Here is a 21,398-nt window from a genome sequence, read left to right as displayed (position 1 = left end):
TCCAGATGCAGCACGAGCTCATCGTGAGGTGGTGGTTTGTCATCGCCGACACGCACTTCCGATTTCAAAACACTAACATTGAAAAGAAATAGATTTTATTTAAATGTACGTAGAAATTCGCAATCCGATTTGCCAGTGTCATCCTGCTGCAGATCTGCCCGCAATGGGTTTTTTTTAAATGGAAATGTCGGTATTTGCAGCACTTTTCTAAAATGCTGACATTCAAACACACCCCCCATCTACACACACACAATCATGCACAACATATAAATATGATCAACATCTATTGTGCGTTCACCATTAGGTGTGGCTAACTGCGGATCTGGCTGTCCTTGCGGCCTTCGCATGAAGCTACAATAGGTGCACAAAGCATGCATTGACAGCCGAGTTGACCTAGTTGAGACCCAGGGCCAGGTTTATACACATATCACCACCAGCCTTGTGCATTGGGCTAGGGATGTGACCAAGACCGTTCAGGCTGACAAGACTTGCTGTGGCAAGTTCCCATCGAGCGAGCACCTCTTTGAGGACCGGCATGGCACACGAGGGGGATGGTGTGACTAGCTCCACACACAGACACACATAACGTCGGGTACGAAAAAATTAAGGCCGAGTCAATAGTATAATTCATGCCGAGTCAACCTTGGGGAATCTGGACAGATTAAAAAACGTGCAAAAAGTCCAGGGGTTGAACTCCGGTCACGGAAACCGTAGCGCGGCGTTCCAACCGGCCGCGTCACCGTATACATTTCACACGCACACACCCACATAAACACGCGAGCAACAAGGCAACAACGTTTATCCGAGCAGCAGCAGCGGCGGCGGCATTCCAATGAGGAAAAAAACAAGAAAGAAACCGAGCCAGGACTTGGACGACTGCCGCAAAGCCCACACCGCTGGGCCCTCGACGGCGCTTCCCACAAAACTCGCACGCGCGCGAAACCAAACAAGGCGACAAAACGACACCGTGCATCAGCTGCGCGGTTAGACCCTCCCCCGCCCCCCCCACGCGCATCATCATGTACGCGGGGCGAGCAGCGCGCACTGCTCTCACGGACAGGAAGGGAGAGTCTCTCAGAGCCGCTGCGCTGTAACACCGTTCATCATCCCCACTTTACTTGCTTCGCGGAGAGCTGACGGGGAAATGGTCGGGGATGGGGACGGGGGGCGGGGTGGTGGTGTGGGCCCTGCAAGCTCGTGAAAACCATGACCCTCGGTAAATAATACCTTTTATATGACGAGGGCAGGACTTGCCGATTCAGTTGGAAGAACATCGCCGTAACCTCTCGCGCAAATAACGGGGCAATTAACTTGACCCCTTGCGGGCAGTGGTGGGGGGGGGGGGGGGGAAATCACTGCAGGCTACTCTCAAGTTAAAACATTTAATCAGCTAGCGATGAGGAAACACACGCAATTAAATCACTATTAAATGGCGCGCGTGCGTGTCCGTGTGCGCAACGCGGACCGCTGAACTGCGCTATGATCCCAGGTCGACCTCCGTGACCCCAGGGTTAACTTTCTTGTGCCACGCGCGAGTGGTACGTGAGCCTGGCTTGTGGCTCCCCTAGTTGAACTCGGCCTACAATATGCGCCTTGTGTGGCAGCGGGGTTCATGGGCAGTGACGCGTTTGTGCATCGGTTCCGTGCGCATGTATGTCCGTGGATGTTTGCAGGCACGTAGTCGTGAAATGCGATTCTATAAAACGGGAGTGGTAGTGTAGTGGTTAACACGTTGCGATACGAACCCGGCGACCCGAGTTATATTCCCGATTATTTTCAACCAGTCCTGGGCCTCCCAGAGTTTGAATCAGCCTCAAATGAGTACCTGGTGCAGTGTGTAAACATTGCTACGAGGGAGACAAAGGCGGCTAGGTGTGGTTGCTGGCCACCCACCTCCTCCCCCGTGTGCAGTTCCAGCCTTTATTAGGTGCTCGCTAACAGCACTTGCCCCAACAGTCTGTTAAGGCTATACGGAGAATCTTTGTCTTTGTATATTCAAATGCATACGTGTATTGGTGTAAGAGTAGGCATGCAAGCATGTGCGCGCGTGTGCTAATGTGCGTACGAAGTGACATCACGTTAAATTATTTTACCCGAAACTCCACAGCTCCGTACGGCTCGTTTACAAGCAGCCACAAGTTTGCTCTGCCGAACGCCTTCGCCAGAGGCTACATCGATTCATTAAGCAGGACCCATTTATAGGCACCGCTGCGATTTACTTACTCGTCGGCGGCTCAAACGAGCGCGGCCGTACCGCCGAATTGTTTCTGACTTTTACAAGACGCCGTGTTTGTTTTGGGGGGGGGGGGGGGGGGGGTTGGGTGGGGGAGAGGGGTTGGCGCACAACGCTCGTGGTTACGTGGTTACGCCGCCCGCAAAAAAACCCGCTGCGGCCGCGCGCCGACGGCTGACCAAAATCCGTCGGCGAAATGTAAAGCCCCTGCGCGAGCGAATAGGAAGACGAGTCTTCACGTCACGCTCACTCGAGAGAACCCAGAAGGACCGGGCTCGCCGGGAAGGAGAACTAAATATTATGCCGTTGTCCCGTTCAATCGCAAATTAAAATGGCAACAAAATATAAACTCAACGCTAAACAGAACCCAAAGGCGGGATAAATCAACGAGGAGGAAGATACATCGGGGCCCGGTTTGCTTCGTTTACCCGGCGACTCGTGGGACGGGACTTTTAGTATTGTGGCCCACCAATTAAGCCCACTGGTCGCACGACCCCCCTCCCCCCTCTCCCCCGAGGTTACTCAGGCCACAAGACACAGAGAGAGATCACATGTCCACGCCTCTCGCCACCGCGGTGTTCGGAATGCGTTTTATTTCACGTCGCGTGTGCGCGTGGTCTCCGTCACGTGCACGCACGCGTTCTGAGTTTCCCCTGCACGGTGCGTATGCCGCGACCTGCAAGGCACATCTCGTAGCCCGCGGCGAATTTAGAAATCGGCAGGACAGTTCTAAAAAAGAAAAAATTCTCGTTTAAACTACGTTTGCGTTTTGTTTTTTGGCCCTCCGTACTATTAATACAGGCCACAGTGGGCACTAACGTTGTGTTTACACGAAGGTTTCACTGGTCACGTAAATTATGCGTTGCCTTCACCCCACCCCAATCCCATCCTAACCCAACAAACACCCCCATCCATTCTACCGACTGCTAGCTCAATAAACCCTCACGATGGCTCTTCCCAGGCCCAGGCCACGAGCCCTCCCCCCCCCCCCCCCTACGCAAGCGGCCGCAAAAAATCAACCGTCCAAAGCAAACGACAATTAAAGAGAGAAAAAAAATTGACGACACGGAGCATTCCGCCCTCCGACCGAGCTTTTACAACTACGAGCTCGCGAGCTTCACATGTGGCAGCGATTTCCAACGTTATTTTGAAGAAAATAAATGCGGGAGAGGGGAAGCGATGAAGGCAGGGGTGGGGCAGGGGGGTTATCCAGAAAAGAGTTCTTCTGTTATTTAAAATAAAGACGTAAAAAGAGAACCGATGTCTTCGCTATCGCCAATGACAACCCAATCGTGCAGAGCTAAGATGCAGAAAAGACGCGTCCCTCCGAGGTCATCAGACCATTGCACACCGTTGCAAATGAGATGTTCCACCTCGATCAATTAACCGGGTGAAGTATTCTAATTAATGAATAACACATTTTTTTATTTTACTACTTCCAAAGTCACTGCAAGAGGCCTCGCCCACACAACACGGTGACGAGATGTCAACTACCTCGCCCGGTATACAGGAGGTCGTGGGTTTGATCCCAATCCCGATGCTTGGATATTTGGATTTTGCATTTTCTCCCCGTGGTCGCGTGAATTTTTCCACCGGGTCCTCCGGTTCTTCCGTCCACATTTAGTATCAACATTAAGCGCTTCGAGTATTTGGCTGTCGCTACAAATATCCACACGATCATCATCCACTTCGTTGACCTATCACGTGGCCAGGTCTATTCTGAAAAAGAGCTGCATAAGCTCAAGTGGGCCCTTACCTGGTGAAAATCTAAATAGTTAAAATAGTAAATATGTGTTCCAGGTTCAACTCGGGTTACGAGAGCTTTCCCATCAACGCTGGGCTTGAGCGATCCGACGCGCTGATGAAAACGTTTTGATGTCACGGGGAATTATTTTTTTTCTCTTCCCCGGATCTCGCTCCAAAGTCGGATTACGCCGGCCACGTTTTGTGAGAGGTTGCAATTTCCATTTCCCACCACCCCCGCGCGCCACGGGATCGAATTGTCAATTAACTATTTAGCACTGTGAGAGATGAGCACGCGTTATCACGGGCGGCGGCAGTCGCGAGCAACACCTAGGGGTAGCGTCTCCCCCGTAGCCGCCACCAATACCAATAGCCGCCATTCGCCACCAAGTGACATCACCACGGCGACTGTGCCAGGCCAGGTGCAATTTGAGGCCACGTGAAGTGTCGAAGGCTCGCTGACAGGGAGGTCTCTGGACAGACCTTTGGTGCCGTGGGTCGGTCGACTGAGATGACCAGTAGATGCACCTAGCTGTACCCACCACTCTGCCAACTTGTTGCGTTTTAGCCGCCCGATGCGGCGCTCGTTGTTGTGAGCGTCGCTCCTCTGCTCTCCGTTGTTGCTGGAGGGCGATTGCATCCAACTGCCCAGCAGCAGCAGCGTCCTTCACGAGCCTCCTCCCATAGCCACCACCCCCGCTACCATCATCAGCAGCATTTGTAAATATTACCAGCTACACTGCTGAATGTCAATTGGATAGATCACGGCCGATGACTGTGATAATCATTTACTGTTCCTTAATACAAATAAGAGTAAAGCAGGTAAGGACAGCCAGCCACTTTGTAACATTATTTATTTAGCAAGGTTTCCAAGGGGCGTAATCGTGCCACCGAGTAGCTTTCGTTAAAATCGGCATTATCACCCCGAGCAGATAAATAGCTTCTTGTCCTTCAAGAAACAAACCGCGCCAATAATTGAGAGATTAATGAGCAAGATTAGTAATCGTTTCAAGCAGATCGAATCTATAATCGCATTACAGGACTCGTTCTTTCCTTAGCTACCGTATTTGCTCTGCAAGCATGTACATGCGCGCGTGCGTGCGTGCGTGCGCATGCATACGTGTGCGTGTGCGTGCGACGTACCGGACCGCGGATCCTCCCAGAGGGCGGAGATTTTGGCGACGAAGGGCAGCGATCGACGGCGAGCTCCGGAGCGCAGGAGCACGCAGTCGCGCACGCGCACCACGAGACCCGCGCAGCGCACCGCTGAGAAGCAGCGGCGCACCGCCAACTCCGCCTCGCCCTGAGCACACACGCACAGAGACAGATGCCACCGTTTAGCCTCGCACTCAGTCGGGGCAAGCGCTGTTAGCGAGCAGCACCTGTGAAGGCGGGCGCGGCACGCGAGGACGGCGCGGTGGCAAACACCAGGCCCCGCCGCCTTTGTCTCCCCAGTGGCAATGTTTACTACACACCAAGTAATCGTCACCGGCGATGGCTGCGAGCGGGAATCGAACACGGGTCGCCAGGTTCGTAGCGCAGCATAGCGCTAACGCTACACTACCGCCCCCCCCCCAACACACACACACAGCCACAAAGACCCCCCATATAGCCTTCACAGACTGTAGGGGAAAGTGCTGTTAGCGAGCACCTATGAAGGCGGGCGCGGCATGCGAGGCGGCGGGTGGCAAACACCACGCCCGGCCGCCTTCGTCTCCCCAGTGGCGATGTTTACACACGGCACCAGTTACTCATTTGAGGCCGAGTCGACATAGGGGAGGGGCCTAGGACCGGTTCATATAAAAATCGGGTCGCCAGGTTCGTGGCGCAGCGTGGTAACCGCTCGCCCTGAACGTACATACGCACAAACACACCAACCTCCCACGACATTCGGTCGCGTGAACCATCAGGCAGTCCAACGGAGCGAGCGCCGCACGGCAATAGGCTACCGAATAGTCGAACGCGTTTAAGCGTGGGGGGCTGAGTGTGAACGGGGAGGTGGGGGGGGGGCACGGTAACCATTGTAAAGACGATCGAATATGAGCAAAACTTTGGTGTCAAGTTGGGCTGCTACGTGGAAACGTATCCTTGGGAAAATCGTCTACGTTGATGAAAGGATCGGTCTGCACCTTGCAGACACAAACCAGCGCAAAGAAAAGCAGGACACTTGCAAATCTCCAAATATGCATCGTCCCGACACCAAGCTACCCATCGGCTTCCATACTGCGGATTAAAAACACTTCCGAAGACAAACGCACGTTGGAAAAAAAGTGTTTCGGCATTGCGTGCGTACGGATGATTTCTCTTCTTCTTTGTTTTAAATATCCATTGCAGAATACAACCCCCACCGTCAGCAAAAAATAAAACCCCCGCCAAGGTCACGATAATCAGGTGTGGGAGGGGACCAGAGCGAGAGCCAGAGCCGATTTACGGCCAGCGGTGTTATGGGTACGCGGACGCTCGCGCTACGTGGACGTCGGCGACCGTTATTTGGCTCATGCCGCTTCCAAGTCAACTCGGACCTAAAGCGAGTAACCGGTGACGTAGCGTGGGCGACAATCGGCATTGCTGGATGAAGAAGGGGATGTGGATACAATGCTCGCAACTCCGCAGAGACACACCGAGGGGACAGGACTAGCGGGTGGTGCAGGGTGGCACTAATTTACGGCTCGCCGTGACCCCCCCCACAGTGTCCCCCCCACGGTGTCCCCCCTGCTGTGTTCCCTCCCCCCCCTCACTGCCCCCCCCCGCTGTGTCCCCACGGTAAACCCTCGACGGCTGGTGCCGTAAAAGGGACTGGGATTAAAAATAGCGGCGATAAAGTCGAGGTGAGCGTCACAGGCAGGTGACTCCCAGCGGTCACCCCGCTCTCTCGCGGGCGAGACAGCGGGTGAGCGGGCGAGACAGTGAGCTGGCGAGACAGCGAGTGAGCGGGCGAGCGAGTGAGCGGGCGGGCCCCGGTTACTCAACCCAAGTGACACAGCGGCAATTGACACGGCGCAATGTCACGAGGACGATGGCGACAGTGACCGGTGTCGTCGGGTTACACCGAGATATCGCCGACGATGTCATCGGGCGATTTCGCTTTTGCACGGCGGGCGGAAGCGAACGGCCCCGCCAATCCCACGCCGGCGTGGGCTGTGAAGGTGGGATGGGTGGCGCTGCGGTTTGGAGGACCGTCCATCGGGAGATTGCGACGAGCTCGAAAGTCGGTTGTGCTATGGGGAAGGCTGGCCCCTGCCACAGTAAGGTCGAGCTTACCACCGGCTGGTTCAGGGGTTGCGGAGGATGATAAGCACGGTGACACTTTTGGTCTCCCTGCTCGCTCGCGATTGCCAAACGGGACTTTTTGGGGCTGCAAACCGATTCGACTAAGCGCAAATTCTTCGTCCGTGCGGTACTAACGATGAGCGGATACGTTTTGTCGTTTGTAGATGGGGGGGGGGGGAAATCTAAATATTATCCGAGTTCTTGTTTACTCTCCCTCTGCAAACCTGCAGATGGCTGGCAACCTTGGATAGAGAAACCTTGGCAAGGCCCCCCCCCACTCCCCCGAGTCGCAGCAATGGCACCGGCAGATCGGTGCAACTTGCGAGGGGAGGAATCCACTCAAGGTCAGGGTGCGGGCGTTTGGGAAGAAACTAAACCATTGTCTATTTTTAAACCAAAAAAACACTTTTAAATCAAGGTAAGTTAAACAAAGAGTGCGGGCGGTGGCACGGCGGTTGGGGCACTGCGCTAGGAACCCCACAGCTTGAGCTCAATTCCTGGCATCGGTGCCGAGTAACTGGTCTTGGGGCCCCCCCCTCCTGCCGCCACCCTTCACCAACCTACACTGAACCAGCGTGGCGAAGAATGGACAAACTCCCGTAAACCGGCACGACGCGAGAAAGACATCAATTAGCAGGGCTGCGAAGCATTAGCCGAACGACGTCAAGGTTTTATTGTTCGTCAGTCAAACCGTCGAGGGCAGATTCTGTTCGTGTTAATAGTGAATTTAACCGGAATTGTTGCCACCGTTGTGCACAAGCGCAGAGTGTGCGCGCACTTCCCACGTGCACGCATTACGGTAGCGATCGAGCGCACGTGCGTGCGTGAACGCGCGCACGTGTGAACGCGCGCATGTACCGCGGAGGTGTTCGGCGGTTGTGCCACACAGCTCTCGTACCCCGTAATCCGCCCCCCCCCCAACCGCACGTTGTTCGGCATGACGTCCGACGTTTCGCTCCAGGTGCCAGGAGCATCGAGTTACGGAAGAAGCGCAGTGGCGCGTGTGCCCGCACGCTCTACCCCGGAGATCGCTCGCTCACACAGGTGTCGGCGTTTAGTGCTGGCACAAAGTAGGCACGCATCGTTGCTCATTTGAAAATTGTCGCTTTGCCAAGGTAAAAAAATATATTATAAAAAAAACAGAATTTTCTTTCAGTTTTTTTTTTAAACGGCGGGGGCAATGAACACCAAGCATCCGCTCGCGCGAAAAATAAACCAGGAAATCACGGCCGGTGTTGTCTTTGGAGAATAAAACAACAGCCACGATGCCATTCCCTCTCGTTTGTTTGTTTTAAATCACCTGTCGTGACAGACTTTAACTGTAATTTCAATCCGCTCCAGGAGAGCCCCTCCAAGTGGAGGCCCTTTCCGCCAGCCGTGGCACGAGCAAGGAATTGCAGGGTTGCGCCTTTATCTTTTTACTCAGAGCCAACCATCGATGGGTGGATGATGTACCGGCACGTTCAACTTTTAGAAACATGCCATTAAAGTGTTTTGCTGCTATAAATGTCTAAATGATAAGCCACTTTGCACAGCTATCATTTGTAACCAGGTCGCTTCTGAAAAATAAGTGAATACCTCAGCGGGCTTTGCCTGGTAGGATGGGAATGGTTTAGTTTTATTTGTATGTGCGATTTGTTTACCTTTCTTGTACTCTGCACTACTCGTGTTTTTACAAGCTTTCTTTTAACTCACTCTGTCTGTTGTTGTCGTTTTATCTTCAAATCTTGTAAATCAATTTTAACTCACTTCCCAATATGGTATCGACTGCAAACTTGGTATACTTGTGTCAAACTGATGGCAATACTATATTCTATCATAAAAAATACAAATACAAATTTTCAACATTCTTTTTTATGATGTTTTATTATGTTGTTTCGGCTTGGGTCTAATTGTCCACGGTCAACTGACGTTGGCTGTAATTGGCCACGGTCCCTTACGTTATGGCAAGTTTCGGGGCCACTTCCTGGAGTCGTGGAGTTCTGTCATTCCTAGTACATTTCATAAAAGCGTGTTTAAAAAAAAGTTTTTTTTAAATATTACTTACTGATTGTATTGCTTGTTGCTGCAACGTTCTTACACGCCCCTACTGAACATCTGTGAAAGAGCTTCATAGCTCCTCGGAATTTCTCCAGTATAAATAAATATTCGGATTCTGAACTTGGCACCAACGTTGTTACACAGCATGGGTAAACGTGTCTTCACTTTGTAGGAGGTTTTCAGTTTCCCCCACTGGGTGATTCTATTTACTATTTGGCCATGCCTGGCCGCGGGATCTCTCGCACCTCTACGGGGCCCCGTGACTAAACGCGCTGCGCTAAGAAAACGTCCCACGAAAGCCGCATCTAATAACAACGCCGGCTTGCGTGCCCAACAATGTAAAAAGGCAGTTGTGAAGCAACGGGGATTAGATTCTTCGAAGAGCTTTGTGGCTCATCAGATTCCCCTAGTATAAATTCCGAGCAGCAATTTGTTATCGGGTGACGTATTCCAACCACGATCAAACCACTGCTGGATGAAACCTCCACCCACACCGCCTGCAAGCTTTCTATGTTAACGAACGGAATTCTTAACCGCTCGCTCGCCCCACTGCTAGTGAAGAGCCCTCCGGCTGAAAGAGATCCCCTGGAGGGTATGTATTTAGAGGCCCTCTCAGCCGCCTGGCAAGGAGAAACCCCCACACTTTACCCCGCCACTCGCGAACCCAGCCTAACGGACTCAATGTGACCGTTACCCATTTTATACCGTGAGGTGAACAAGAGGCTTGGCGATGGGGTGGGGGAGGATTTAAGAAAATTGCTCCGTTTGTTTCACAACTGCCTCGCCCGGAGATCTTGATCGAAGCGGCCAAACGATCGCACCGCAGCAGCGGCAGCAGCAGATGCAGCAGCAGACGCAGGCAATCCGCAGACGCTACGTTTAAGCAAGCGCACGGCCGAGTGCCAATCGATAATTTATTACCGAGATTTCTGTCGACATAAGCACGCAAGACTGTATGATTGTGAAACAGATGACCGTGAAAAAATATGCGCTTGCGAAATTTGGATGACTCAATAACGGTACAAACGGCCATCGCCTGCAGGGCCAATAACATCTCCTAAACGTACACGCATGGACACACAGAGACAAAGGCTCCTCTGTATAGTCTACAGAGACTGTTGTGGGGCCAACTGCTGTTAGCGAGCACCTATTAAGGCTGGCACGGTACACGAGGGGTTGGTGCGGTTATCAGCACCATGCCTAGACGAACCGTCTCCCCGGTGCTGCTGTTTACACTACGTACCTTATTTAAGGCCGAGTTGATCTAAGGGAGAACCAGGATTGGCTTAGACATTTGCCACCGATGTTGGCTGCGAGTGAAAATCGAGCTTGGGTCGCCGTGTTCGTAGCGAGTGCGATAAATCCACGACGCTGGCACTCCGCGCGACGCACAGATGCGCGCACCGACACACGGGCACAAAGGCCTGCTTAGCCTGGATGAAGCAGCAATGCGAGCGTTGTTAGCGAGCACCTATTCGATGCTGCCAGGACACACAAGTGGAAGGTGGGGGGGGGGGCAAACATCACTCGCGGCCAGCCGGCCTTGGCACGCCCAGCGCCAACGGCGGTCGATGCACCGATACATTTCATGAGCAACACGCGCGCTCGCATGCACCACGGACACAAGGTCCGTGTGAATCCCTGCTCACACGGAGCGACGGCATAGACGGCGTTTATCTCCGTTAGTGGGCCCGGAGCCAGTGGCGCACATTTCACATTCCCTTTTGTCGAACGATAGTCAGCGAGTCTCAAGGACCAATCAGAAGCGGGGGTCGCACAACAACCTGCCTTGCCTCACTCCCTGCAGCAACACCGCCAACACCACTACCACCAACACCACCAACACACCGCCAACACCACCAACACCAGCCCAGAATGGTGCGCCAAGTGTCACTGCTGTTCAGAGTGCCGTTGGGTCTGCCCGAAGGCTCGTCGGTGACCCGTTTAGCTGGGCTGTGAATATAATGGGTTGTGTATGTAATGGGTTGTCGCGTGACCAATCGCTTTGTCACGCGCCAAGTGCTTTGAGCGCTCTGGCGTGCCAACCATTGCCACAAGTGAACCGAATTCCAGAGTCCATCACTATCGCACTCGACAATACATTACTGCCAGTGATTATGTAAAAACCGACAAATCGACACGACAACCCCAACTGAGACGACCCTGTGATTTACCAACATAGGCATCGTCGCACCACACTTCACCAACGCTTCCTCTACCCTCCCCGCCAGACTCCTGGTGGACACACACACGCACGCGCAGCCACCAGAATCCTCACCTATCTGCCCTTAAATAAATCGCGGCGGCGGCGATACGAGCAAACCAACGGCAACGCGATCACGGGGGAGTCTCTGGTCTCCGGCCGCTGCCCCCATCCCCGCCGAACTCACCACCACGTAGACGGCCTTCTCGAACGCCTTGCCCACGGGGAACCACTTGCTGCCGCTGCCGGTGGCACGCCGCTGCCCGACCCGGAGCCTGCGGCCCACGTTCCCCTCCGCCGCCGGCGACGTGAGCTGCGGCGTGCGCGGCGTCCTCGGCGTCGAGCCGTCGTCGGCGACGCCCGCGCCGCCGCAAGCCAGCGCCCACTTCTTGATGACGATCTTGGGCAGTGGCGGCCGCTCGTTGCGGCGCGCCGTCCCGTCGCCGGACGACGGCGGGGAGGGCCGCTCCTCCAGCCTCAGGGGCCGCTCGCCGGGAGGCCCGCAGGCCGCTCCCAAGCTCAGCGAGCGGCAGAAGCGTCCGGTCGCGCCGCGCCTCTCCGCGCGGCCGTCCGGCACGCAGGGGGGCGCGGGGTCGGCCGGGACGGAGCTCGGCTCGCAGGACGAGTCTCGACGGCGGCTCTGGCCGTCATCTTTGTGGTGGTTCCCGTGGCTGTGCTTGTGCTTGTGCCCGTGGCTGTCGCTGGGACTGTGGCGGTCGCTGTGGTGGTGGCGGCGGTTGTTGTCGTTGACGTCGCAGTGATGGTCCTGCTGGTGGTGGTTGCTCGGTGGCGGAGGCGGCGGCGGAGGTTGGAGGCACGGTGTCGTCGTCGAGTCTCGGTGGAGCGTGTCGGGCGGGAGCTGCGGGGACGATGACGACGATGAAGTGGAGGTGGAGGGGATCCGGTCGAGGTCGAGCTTTGGAATTTTCGGCGGGGGAGGCTGCTCATCCCATCGAGATCCATAGCAGCCGGAACCTTCAACGACAGCAGCGTAAAGATAAACATTCACGGCTCATAAAGGGCAGCCCGCTTAAAACGCTTCAGCGTCGACTCGAAGCGCCTTGCATCAACATCTGAACCACGCCGATGCCCTGCTGCCGTTTAGCCAAGGGGACCCACCAGCGGCAGCTGTCCCTGTGTGGGACAAGGTGTAAGGTAGCAGCCTGCATCCAAGCATCATTATCACTCAAGCCCTAAGCGGCAGTGCGCTATTGGTGGGTTGAGTACTGAAGACAACACCAGATCACCACAGTTGGTTAATGTAATCAAGTACAACATTACACATCATCACCATCGGCTATGATCCATCCACTGCTGGTTTATTCATTAAAAACATTTCTAAAAACACCGCAACCTGCTCTCACGCACCTCTTCAATTCATCACTTAGGTCCCCGCCGACGTTCAACAGCTGCCCTAGACACCCAACACACCCTCGCTACGCCCTGCTGCGTTTCCAATCTTGTCGTCTCTACGACAGACGTCTTAGTGAAGTCCAGGTTTTGCTTACACAATTGGTGCATGGCACCAATCTGCCACTCAAAGAGAATCGCTCTCCGCACTTGTTGTCAGCGACTTTTGTTTCGCTCCTCTTTATCGCGAACCCGCAAACTTTGTCACCCCTCCTCTCAATTCAAGTTGAGATTATTTTGATGCGATAAATTTCCACACGACGAGTCGCTTCTTAAAGCCGTCATTTGTGGCAGCCAGGTCGCTCCTGAAAAAGAAGCCAATAGCTCGGTGGGCCTGACCTAGTAAGATAAAAAAAATAGTTTAGTTTTATTTGTATAAATAAATTTGTATAAAAATAAACTATTTCTTTAGGTTTCCTATACTTTGCACTATCGTGTGTTTGTACTGTTTGTTGTTGTAACGTTCTGATCCGCCCCTACTGGAACATCTGTGAAACAAGAGCTTTGGAGAGCATCGGATTCCTCCTGCAGTCCAAATAAAGATTCTGATTCTGAAGTTATTCTATCATTTCCGGTGATTCATTTCCATTATTAGTGATCGTCATAATGACGATGTCATCAGAAAATCTCTGCGATTGATAAGCTAAATGATAAATAAGTTCGTGGTAAATTATTTTACATTGCAGGTCACAACTTAAGACAACAATCTGGTAGCTAAATAACGGTACGCACGCTGCAAATGTACACACACACACACACGCAAATTTTATAAATAACGTTAACACGCAAACAGCTGAGGCCACTGAAATGCATTAATTTTAATTGTCCCTTGTAATTTAATAAATGTCCTTGTTTACATTTCACGTGCCGCTTCTAGTAGGGCATAATTAGATGAAGCACCATTCATTTCCCTTCCTCCACCAACCTCCCCTCCCACACACCCACACAAAAAGGACAAAGATCCCCCTGTTTATGCCTATAGACTGCCAGCGGAGCAGAGGGCTGTACCAGAGCACCTATTTAGGTTAGACAAAGATAAAAGACAAAGATCGCCCCGCCTCCCACTCCCCGTATAGCTTGAACAGACTGTTGGGGCAAGCTCCGCTAGCGAGCACCTATGAAGGCCTATGAAGGCCGACACGGCACGAGAGGGGGGCGAGGGCATCCAGCGCCGTGCCTGGCCGCCTCCCGAGTGGCGATGTTTACACAATCGCACCGGGTACTCATTTGAGGCCGAGTCGACCTAGGGGAGGGACCGGTTCAGATAATCGTCACCGGCGTTTGGTCGTTAGCGGGAATCCAACTCGGGTCGCCAGGTTTAGAGGGCAGCGCGCGAACCGCTCCGCTAGCGCTCCCAGCAGAGACGTGTGTGCGGTGTGTGTCAACCGGCCACCTTGTTGTTTAAACGTCACAAGGGTACACTCATTCAAGGCCGAGTCAACCTAGGGGATAGGCTGCAAAAAAAAAAGGTCGCTGGCATCGTGACGCTACTCTTGAACCCCGTTGTGCCGCCTCTCACACAGATACATACAAAGATCCCCCATGTAGCCTTAAACAGGCTGCTGGGCCAAGTGCTGTTGGCGAGCACCTATTCAGCCGAAATGGGAGTGCAAGGGGGTGGGGTATGTCCAGAGCCACGCCCGGCCGCCTTTGTCTCCCCGGTAGTGATACCGACTCACCGCCCCGGCGACTCGTTTACAAGGCCGAGTCATCCTAGGGGAGACCCAGGACTGGTTCAAACATCAGTCACCGGCGTCGGCCGCGAATGGGAATCGAACCCTCGGTACCCAAGGTTCGCAGCGCGGGACCGCCAAACCCACCGCACTACCACTCCCCCCACGAGTGGCGGTCGGCTACGTACGGCGCGAAAGAAGTTCAGACATACGTACACTCGCGCGCGCGCACACACACACACACACGCCCCAGCAAAAAAACCCTTACACACCCCCCCCCACTCCTTCTCAGCCCACCCTTAATATGCTCAGGAATCAACAATCAGACCCGCTGCTGCTTGCACAACAGACTTAAAACTGGCCAAGCGCCAGCTGTCCGGCCAGCGTTCACACGAACGCGCCCTGCCGCAGAGAGAGAGGCAGTCGCGACCTCAAAATCGCACCCCCCCCCCCCCCCCCTTTAAAAACGCCACTCACAGCGCTGGTGATTATCCGGGATAACACCACAATTGTAGCCTCTGCATACACGCAAAGACAAAGATGGCCCCCCCTCCCCCCTCCACTGCCTCCCAACAAAGTATAAGCCTGCATAGACACCACAGAGGCAAGTATCCTGTTAAGCGAGCACCTATTAGAATTCTGGCACGGCACACAACGAGTTGGGGTGTGGACTGGTACCACAACCGAACGCCTTTGTCTTCCCGGGCGCCGATGTATGCGCGCACCGCTACGGTCGCCTCTCTCGTTAAAAGGCCGAGAGTGGGGCACCGGTTTGGATAGCGCTCGCCACCCCGACGTTCGCCTGTGACTTTTCAGAGCCCTTCGACAATCCACCACTGGAGGAAGGCCTCCGCACACAATGCCACGTTGTGTGTGGGACGCAGCCCGACCGTGCATGCGCCGCGCCGGTCAGCTGGTGAATGGGAGGACCCAGGGCTAAAGGTTCCGGCAAGTTTAGAAATTGGTCGCCACTGACGTTTTCCCCGGCGCAGCGCGCTGACAAAATACGTCACCGCTCCTCAACATGCATATTCTACTCGACAAGTCGACAAACACAACACACGTTTGTTTATACACAACAACACAATTACACTCTCACACAAATAAGTACGTACACAAAACGCGCACGCTACGAATAACATTTCAGGCAAATTACAATGAGCGATGGCGAGACGATTTGCTGACGCGGCAGATCCCACCCCGGAGGCAGCTGGCACCGTTCCACAGGACACTGCGTGCCGGCGGAGTCGCGTTACAGAGTCCCACACGCGCAGGAACGCGTCTCCTGCGCCGCCCGCCTGCCTGCACCCCCCCCACCGCACCACGAGTGCTCGGCGCGGCTACCGGCACCGCGGCCCCCACCGCTACCTCGATCCTGCCGCAGCCCCAACACACCGCCCTCGCCGCAACGCACCGTGAGCGCACCACCACTCCAAACGTCGACCGCACCGCCATCCTCGCCGTGACCGCAGTGCTACCCCGGCCCACATCGCTACCGCACTGTGGACCCCCCCACCACCACTAACCATGGTGGAGAGATGTTAACTACCTCGCCTGGTGTGCAGGAGGTATGTCTCTCTCTCGCCCCGTGGTGGCGCGGATTTTTCGCCGGGTCCTCTGGTTATTCCCTCCGCATTTAGAATAGTTGGCCGCTATGAATGTCCACGTGATGAGCCACTTCGTCGAGGTATCATTTGCGAGAGCCTGAAAAGAGCTATATCGCTCAGTGGGCCTTACCTGGGAAAATAAAATAAAAAGTTTAGCTTTAGTTTAGTTTTAACCGAGAGCACCGCTACCCCCCCGGCCACACAGGGCTGCTGCACCGCACCGATACGCCGCTCCAACGCAATCCTCAGATATGCACGATTGGCTATGTACGGTGCGAAAGAAGTTCAACACATCCCAACGCGACCCACCTAGGCCCAGCTAGGATTCCAGCACCGTAACAACCACACTATCCCAGCACCAGAATCTGAATCTTTATTGATACTCGGAGGAATCTGATGAGCCATGAAGCTCTTTTAGTTACAGATGTCCAGTAGGGGTGGGTTAGAAAGTTACAACAAACAATGCAAAACACGATAGGAGTGCAAAGTATAGGAAAAGTAAGCAAGTCACTATAAATAAATAAATTGCTTTCCCAGGTAAAGCCCTCCGAGCTATCATCTTATTTTTCAGAAGCGACCTGGCCACAAATGGTAGCGCATCGCAGTGGCTTATCGCGGTTCCCGGCCTGCACCGGGTGTGGCCCTCGCCAGGGTCGGTCGAGCCTAGCTGCCCACAAAAAACACATACGCCCCCTCCACCACCATGGCAGCCCCAACAGTCTGGAACGATATCCCTCTGCACATTCGCAGCATCACCTCAATCGCCTCCTTCAAGAGAGACTTAAAAACTCACCTCTACAACCATGCTTTCGAGCGACTCTGAGCTTGGCTCCGCACCTCTGAGTTGCGGCCACTACGTGTGCAAATTTGCGCGCGTTACAAATGTAACTATTATTAGTTATAACCCCTGCTCCCGCATTTGCTCTCCCCCCTTCCCCACCAATCATCATCTCAGTCGTCATCAGCCACGAGCAATCCACCGCTGGATGAAGGGCTTCCGCAAGCCACCGCCACCTCGCGTGACGCTGCGACGATCCGCCTAGCACACCTGCATCTACGCTGGACATGGCTCTCATGGTCACCTCATTCCTTCCAGGGAAAATGCGTCCCCCGCCCAAGGCCCATTCACTTTTCCTCGACAGTCAAAAACGACGGTCGCCTTTACCCTGCGCACACTCTCGCTCTCCAATCCACGTGTTCCTCTCGCCGTCTCTCAAATGTAATTCCAGGGTAATTATCCACACCGCAGAAGGTGGCAAAAGGAGGGGGATGGCTGCCAGGGAGGTGTCACCACTGGTTTTTGGCCAAGTGGAATTGAAGAACGTAAATCTGAAAAAAGACTGAAATTAACTAGAAAGCCTTACGCTGAATCTACAAATGAAAAATCATCTGAAGCATAAGTAAATCGTACTGCAAACAAACAGCAATCCACCTAAGACTCATGAGCGGAGTTGTGACGGTACAGTAGTTAGCGCACTGCACCACAACCAAACAATGCCAACCAGAGTTTGATTCCCGGCCAGGGCTAACATTTTTTGGTAGGTAAAGTCTGAACCGTTCCCGGGCCTCCCCTTCACCAACCCCGCACTGAATCGCATTTCTCATGAAGCGAAGTCAAACAGCCCCCGTGACCGACACAATGCGGGCGACGCCTCAAATCAACCGTGGATTGACAAGGGGCCGTACATTAGTATGATTAAGAGCAATTGGACTTTTTCAATTCAGTTAAACATCCTTCTAATCCCATGGGAAGCCAGCAGATTATCTTCATTATTGCAGTCGGTGTTGAGCCAGGATTGAGCGCTCAGCTCGAAAGCAGAAGGTTGAGAGTTTAAATCCGGCCAAGAGTTGAATCGGCCAATCATCTTACAGGGTCGCTAAAGCGAGTATTACTTTGTGAGGGTGGGGGTGGAAATCAGCTGTTGCCCTTTGCAGATACCGATTCCTGCTACAGTAACGTGGAAGTTTCACCAAAAAAAAAAGATATTTGAGCAAACTGGAGTCAATGAATTGTGTTGATTGACAATTCTGAAAAGTAACTAGAATCGGTAGCCAATGGATGAGACTGGCGACAGAACGACGGCCAAAGAAGTGAGAACGCGCCCCACACGACAGTGGAGATGGAGCGATGAGAATCGGCTCACCGTGCAAGGCAGCGAGATGCACGGCAACCGTGAGGGATGGCGACGGTACGCGGATTACTTCATCCAGCAGTGGATCAACAATGATGCCGATGACAAATTACAGCCCATTTTTATTTTGTTTACAAAGTCACAAATTGTGGAACTCTCCCAAGAGGTGCGATGCTCAAACTGGCTCTTTAAAACGTTAACGTTACAAACAGGCGGCCCCGCCGTGTGTGTGCGCGCGCGTGCTTTAGCAATGCGTCGCAGAAATTACTGGAGAGATCCCTGTTGCGGCGGGGAGGTGGGGGGAGAATTTCAATCGTTGACTCAGCTGCTTAATCCAATCGCGGTGCGTGCACCTGGTCTCAGTGTGGATTCTTGGGAGCAAGTGCACTGCAATTAACGTGAGTGTTGGCCCCCCCCTTCCCGCCCCCTCCCAAAAAAAAGGCAGAAAACGTTTGAAGACATCGCCGCCCTCACCCTCATGTCACTCCCACTGGGACACAATTCAAATCCTGCTGATACTTATGACATCACCCTAATGACATCACTACACTCGGTAAATCCCAAAGTGGTTCAAAAAAAAAAAAGAAATCCTGGGGGAGGTTGTGAAAAAAATTACACCCTACCCCCACCACCACCCCCTTTCCTTCCTGAACCAACATTATCATCCCGCTTGCAGGGGCCGTTAAAATTGAGAACCACTTTGCAGGAAGTCCCACTTTGGTTGACCTATAGACAATGTCCCCTGCCGTAGGAATGTGGAAATTCCTCGACCGCTCGTCACCAACAATGGTATTTCCGTGTGTTTTTTTTATAGGTGGGGGTTAGAGCGGCAGCACAGTGGTTAGTGCACTGCACCACGAACATATGCCCCCCCCCCCGAGTTCACTTCCAGGCCATGGTTAAGGGGGCGACTGATATCCGAGGCGGTCCGGTGTACGCACGAGCCACCATCAGAACCCGCTGACCCACACCGACTGGTGTGGTGAAGTATGGTTAAACGAACCACACCCCCCCTCCCCCCCCCGTAAAACGGCTACGATATACGCGAAAGGGCCTTCGTTCCGGCAGCGGATTGACAAAAAGGCTTAACATATAACAATCATATAAATCGTCGTACGCTAACAGAATTTGTATAATTAAGACGCAACCAAAACATTAAAAACAAGCGGTTTGGTTTTCACTACAATTAAAATCTGGCCTCGCTCTCTCCGGGTTTGTTTACAACATCTAAAATCGCAAGCAATACAACAACAACAACAAAAAAGAGTAGGGGCGGACGGGCGTACTCAGGATGCTTCCGCAGATTTCTAAAATGGCTCAGATTAGCGTGGCTCAGTTTGAGAGAGAGTGTCTCTCCCCTCTCTCGCTCAGTCATGAAAGCGGAGGATTAAGGACTCGGTAGGATAGGGAGAAGCAGGCGGTGCGAATAAATAAATTAATAACGCCCGGTGGCGGTGTTATATTTACACCGTGTGCTAAAGGTCGACACCGATGCAGCTCCGGTAGAGAAAAACGAACACCGTCAATTAAGAAATCGACACGTTTTGAACTACGTATTGATACGAAATGCGGGATGTGTTGAACTTCCTTCGTACCGTACGTAGCCAACCGTACTAATCGGAGATGCGGGATGATGACCTGTATAGATATTTAATTTATTTCGCACCATACTTACCCAACCCTTATAATTGGAGGTGCGGGGGTAGGACAAACCTAAACACGAAAACAGTGTATATACATACACACCCACACGCATACGCTCTCTCTAGGCTTGTGCGATTCAACATGCTTAATCATATAAGTGTACTTTAGCAAATTATCTGGTGACACTGCTGCTGCTGCGATGGCAGTGGTGCACACGCAGAGTTAATAACTGACACTCGTCAACAATAACACAGCTTTAAGGAAAATGTGTGTATAATAGGCAACGTTTCAGGTAATGATCCTTATTGATGTTTTCTGTGATCTGAAGAAGAGCCACCGTTTGAAATGTCACCTTTCTAATATATACATTTCTTTGAAAGCCACGGTGTTATTGATGTTTGGAGTTTAAAAATATATATATAATTTAACAACCCTCTGTCAATCAATTGCTGGATGAAGGCCTCCGCAAGCAGTGTCGGCACGGTTGGCTACGTACGGTGCGAAAGAATTTCAACAAATATATACTTCACCACGATAGGGAGGGAGAACAAATAAAAAAATCCACTTAACATTTGTTTTACAAAGCGGTAATTGTCAGGAAAATCAGTTTTTTTGCGGATTCAACTAAAGCTAATTTGTCAATACTTAAAAAAAGTGTCACTTTCGCGCAAGTCAACTGCAGTCGTCCGATTACAGAAACCAACCACCACTCTTGAAAATGTGGAATTTCAACCACTGCCTACGAGGGGGGGTGGCTGCTCTTGAGCTGAAAACCCACAAGCCTTCGGGGCCGATTTTCACCCCCCCCCCCTACATTTTCCCGCGTTCAACAACCGCCAAACTACCCCAGGACCAGCGATCGGTTATAGAATTGAAAAGCCACCACTCCAAAAAAAATAAACAGAGACCCAAAAATGACAAACGCAGGGACGAGCGTTTTTTTTGCGCGTCCTCAAGTTCCTTTTTTTTTAAACGGTGAAAACGGTCGGAGTTCAGAGGTCACGGCAGTAGCCTCGCCACGGGCGCATGCACGCACGTCGACGGCGGAGACAGCGAAGCAACAATGGGACTTAAAATCAGCGCCGCGCAAGCTCGATCGAGATCCACCCGTTTAAAACAATCACACGCACACAACCGTGATAAACGACACTCGCAACACGCGTGCAACTGTGGTATTAACCGCACAACGCATGCACAAAAATCACAACCACGCACGCACGCGCGCACGTGAAACTGTGGCACGACGGGCGCACAAACGCGTGCGCTAAGAGGACACAAACACATGGTCAGCCACTATTACCTGCCAATGGCAACTGCTGTCCCCCCCCCCCCTTGGCAATGGGTATTAATTGTAGGCCGAGTCAACCTAGGGGAGGCCCTATGTGTGATTAAAATAGCAATTTTGACCTCGAGTGAACAAAGCGAGGTCAATACACTCACACA

General features: G+C 52.9%; 1 protein-coding gene across 4 annotated transcripts in view; it reads right to left on the bottom strand.

Moving 5' to 3' along the window:
* The window catches only part of LOC133341289 (uncharacterized), an 81,031-nt gene that overhangs the window by 8,082 nt on the left and 51,551 nt on the right, over positions 1-21,398 (bottom strand). For all 4 annotated transcript variants that reach the window (XM_061549805.1, XM_061549803.1, XM_061549802.1 and 1 more), the window contains exons 3-4: positions 11,677-12,464; positions 5,120-5,279 (exon numbers count right to left, since the gene is read on the bottom strand). In XM_061549805.1, the coding sequence (XP_061405789.1) occupies positions 5,120-5,279; positions 11,677-12,464 (948 nt within the window). The remainder of the gene's footprint in view (positions 1-5,119; positions 5,280-11,676; positions 12,465-21,398) is intronic.

The sequence above is a fragment of the Lethenteron reissneri genome, chromosome 11 (genome assembly GCF_015708825.2).
Source record: "Lethenteron reissneri isolate LAM-NWPU_2019-01 chromosome 11, ASM1570882v1, whole genome shotgun sequence".
Taxonomy (NCBI): Eukaryota; Metazoa; Chordata; class Hyperoartia; order Petromyzontiformes; family Petromyzontidae; genus Lethenteron; species Lethenteron reissneri.
The sequence above is the reverse complement of the archived record's forward strand: the minus strand, read 5'-3'. Positions and strand labels throughout refer to the sequence as shown.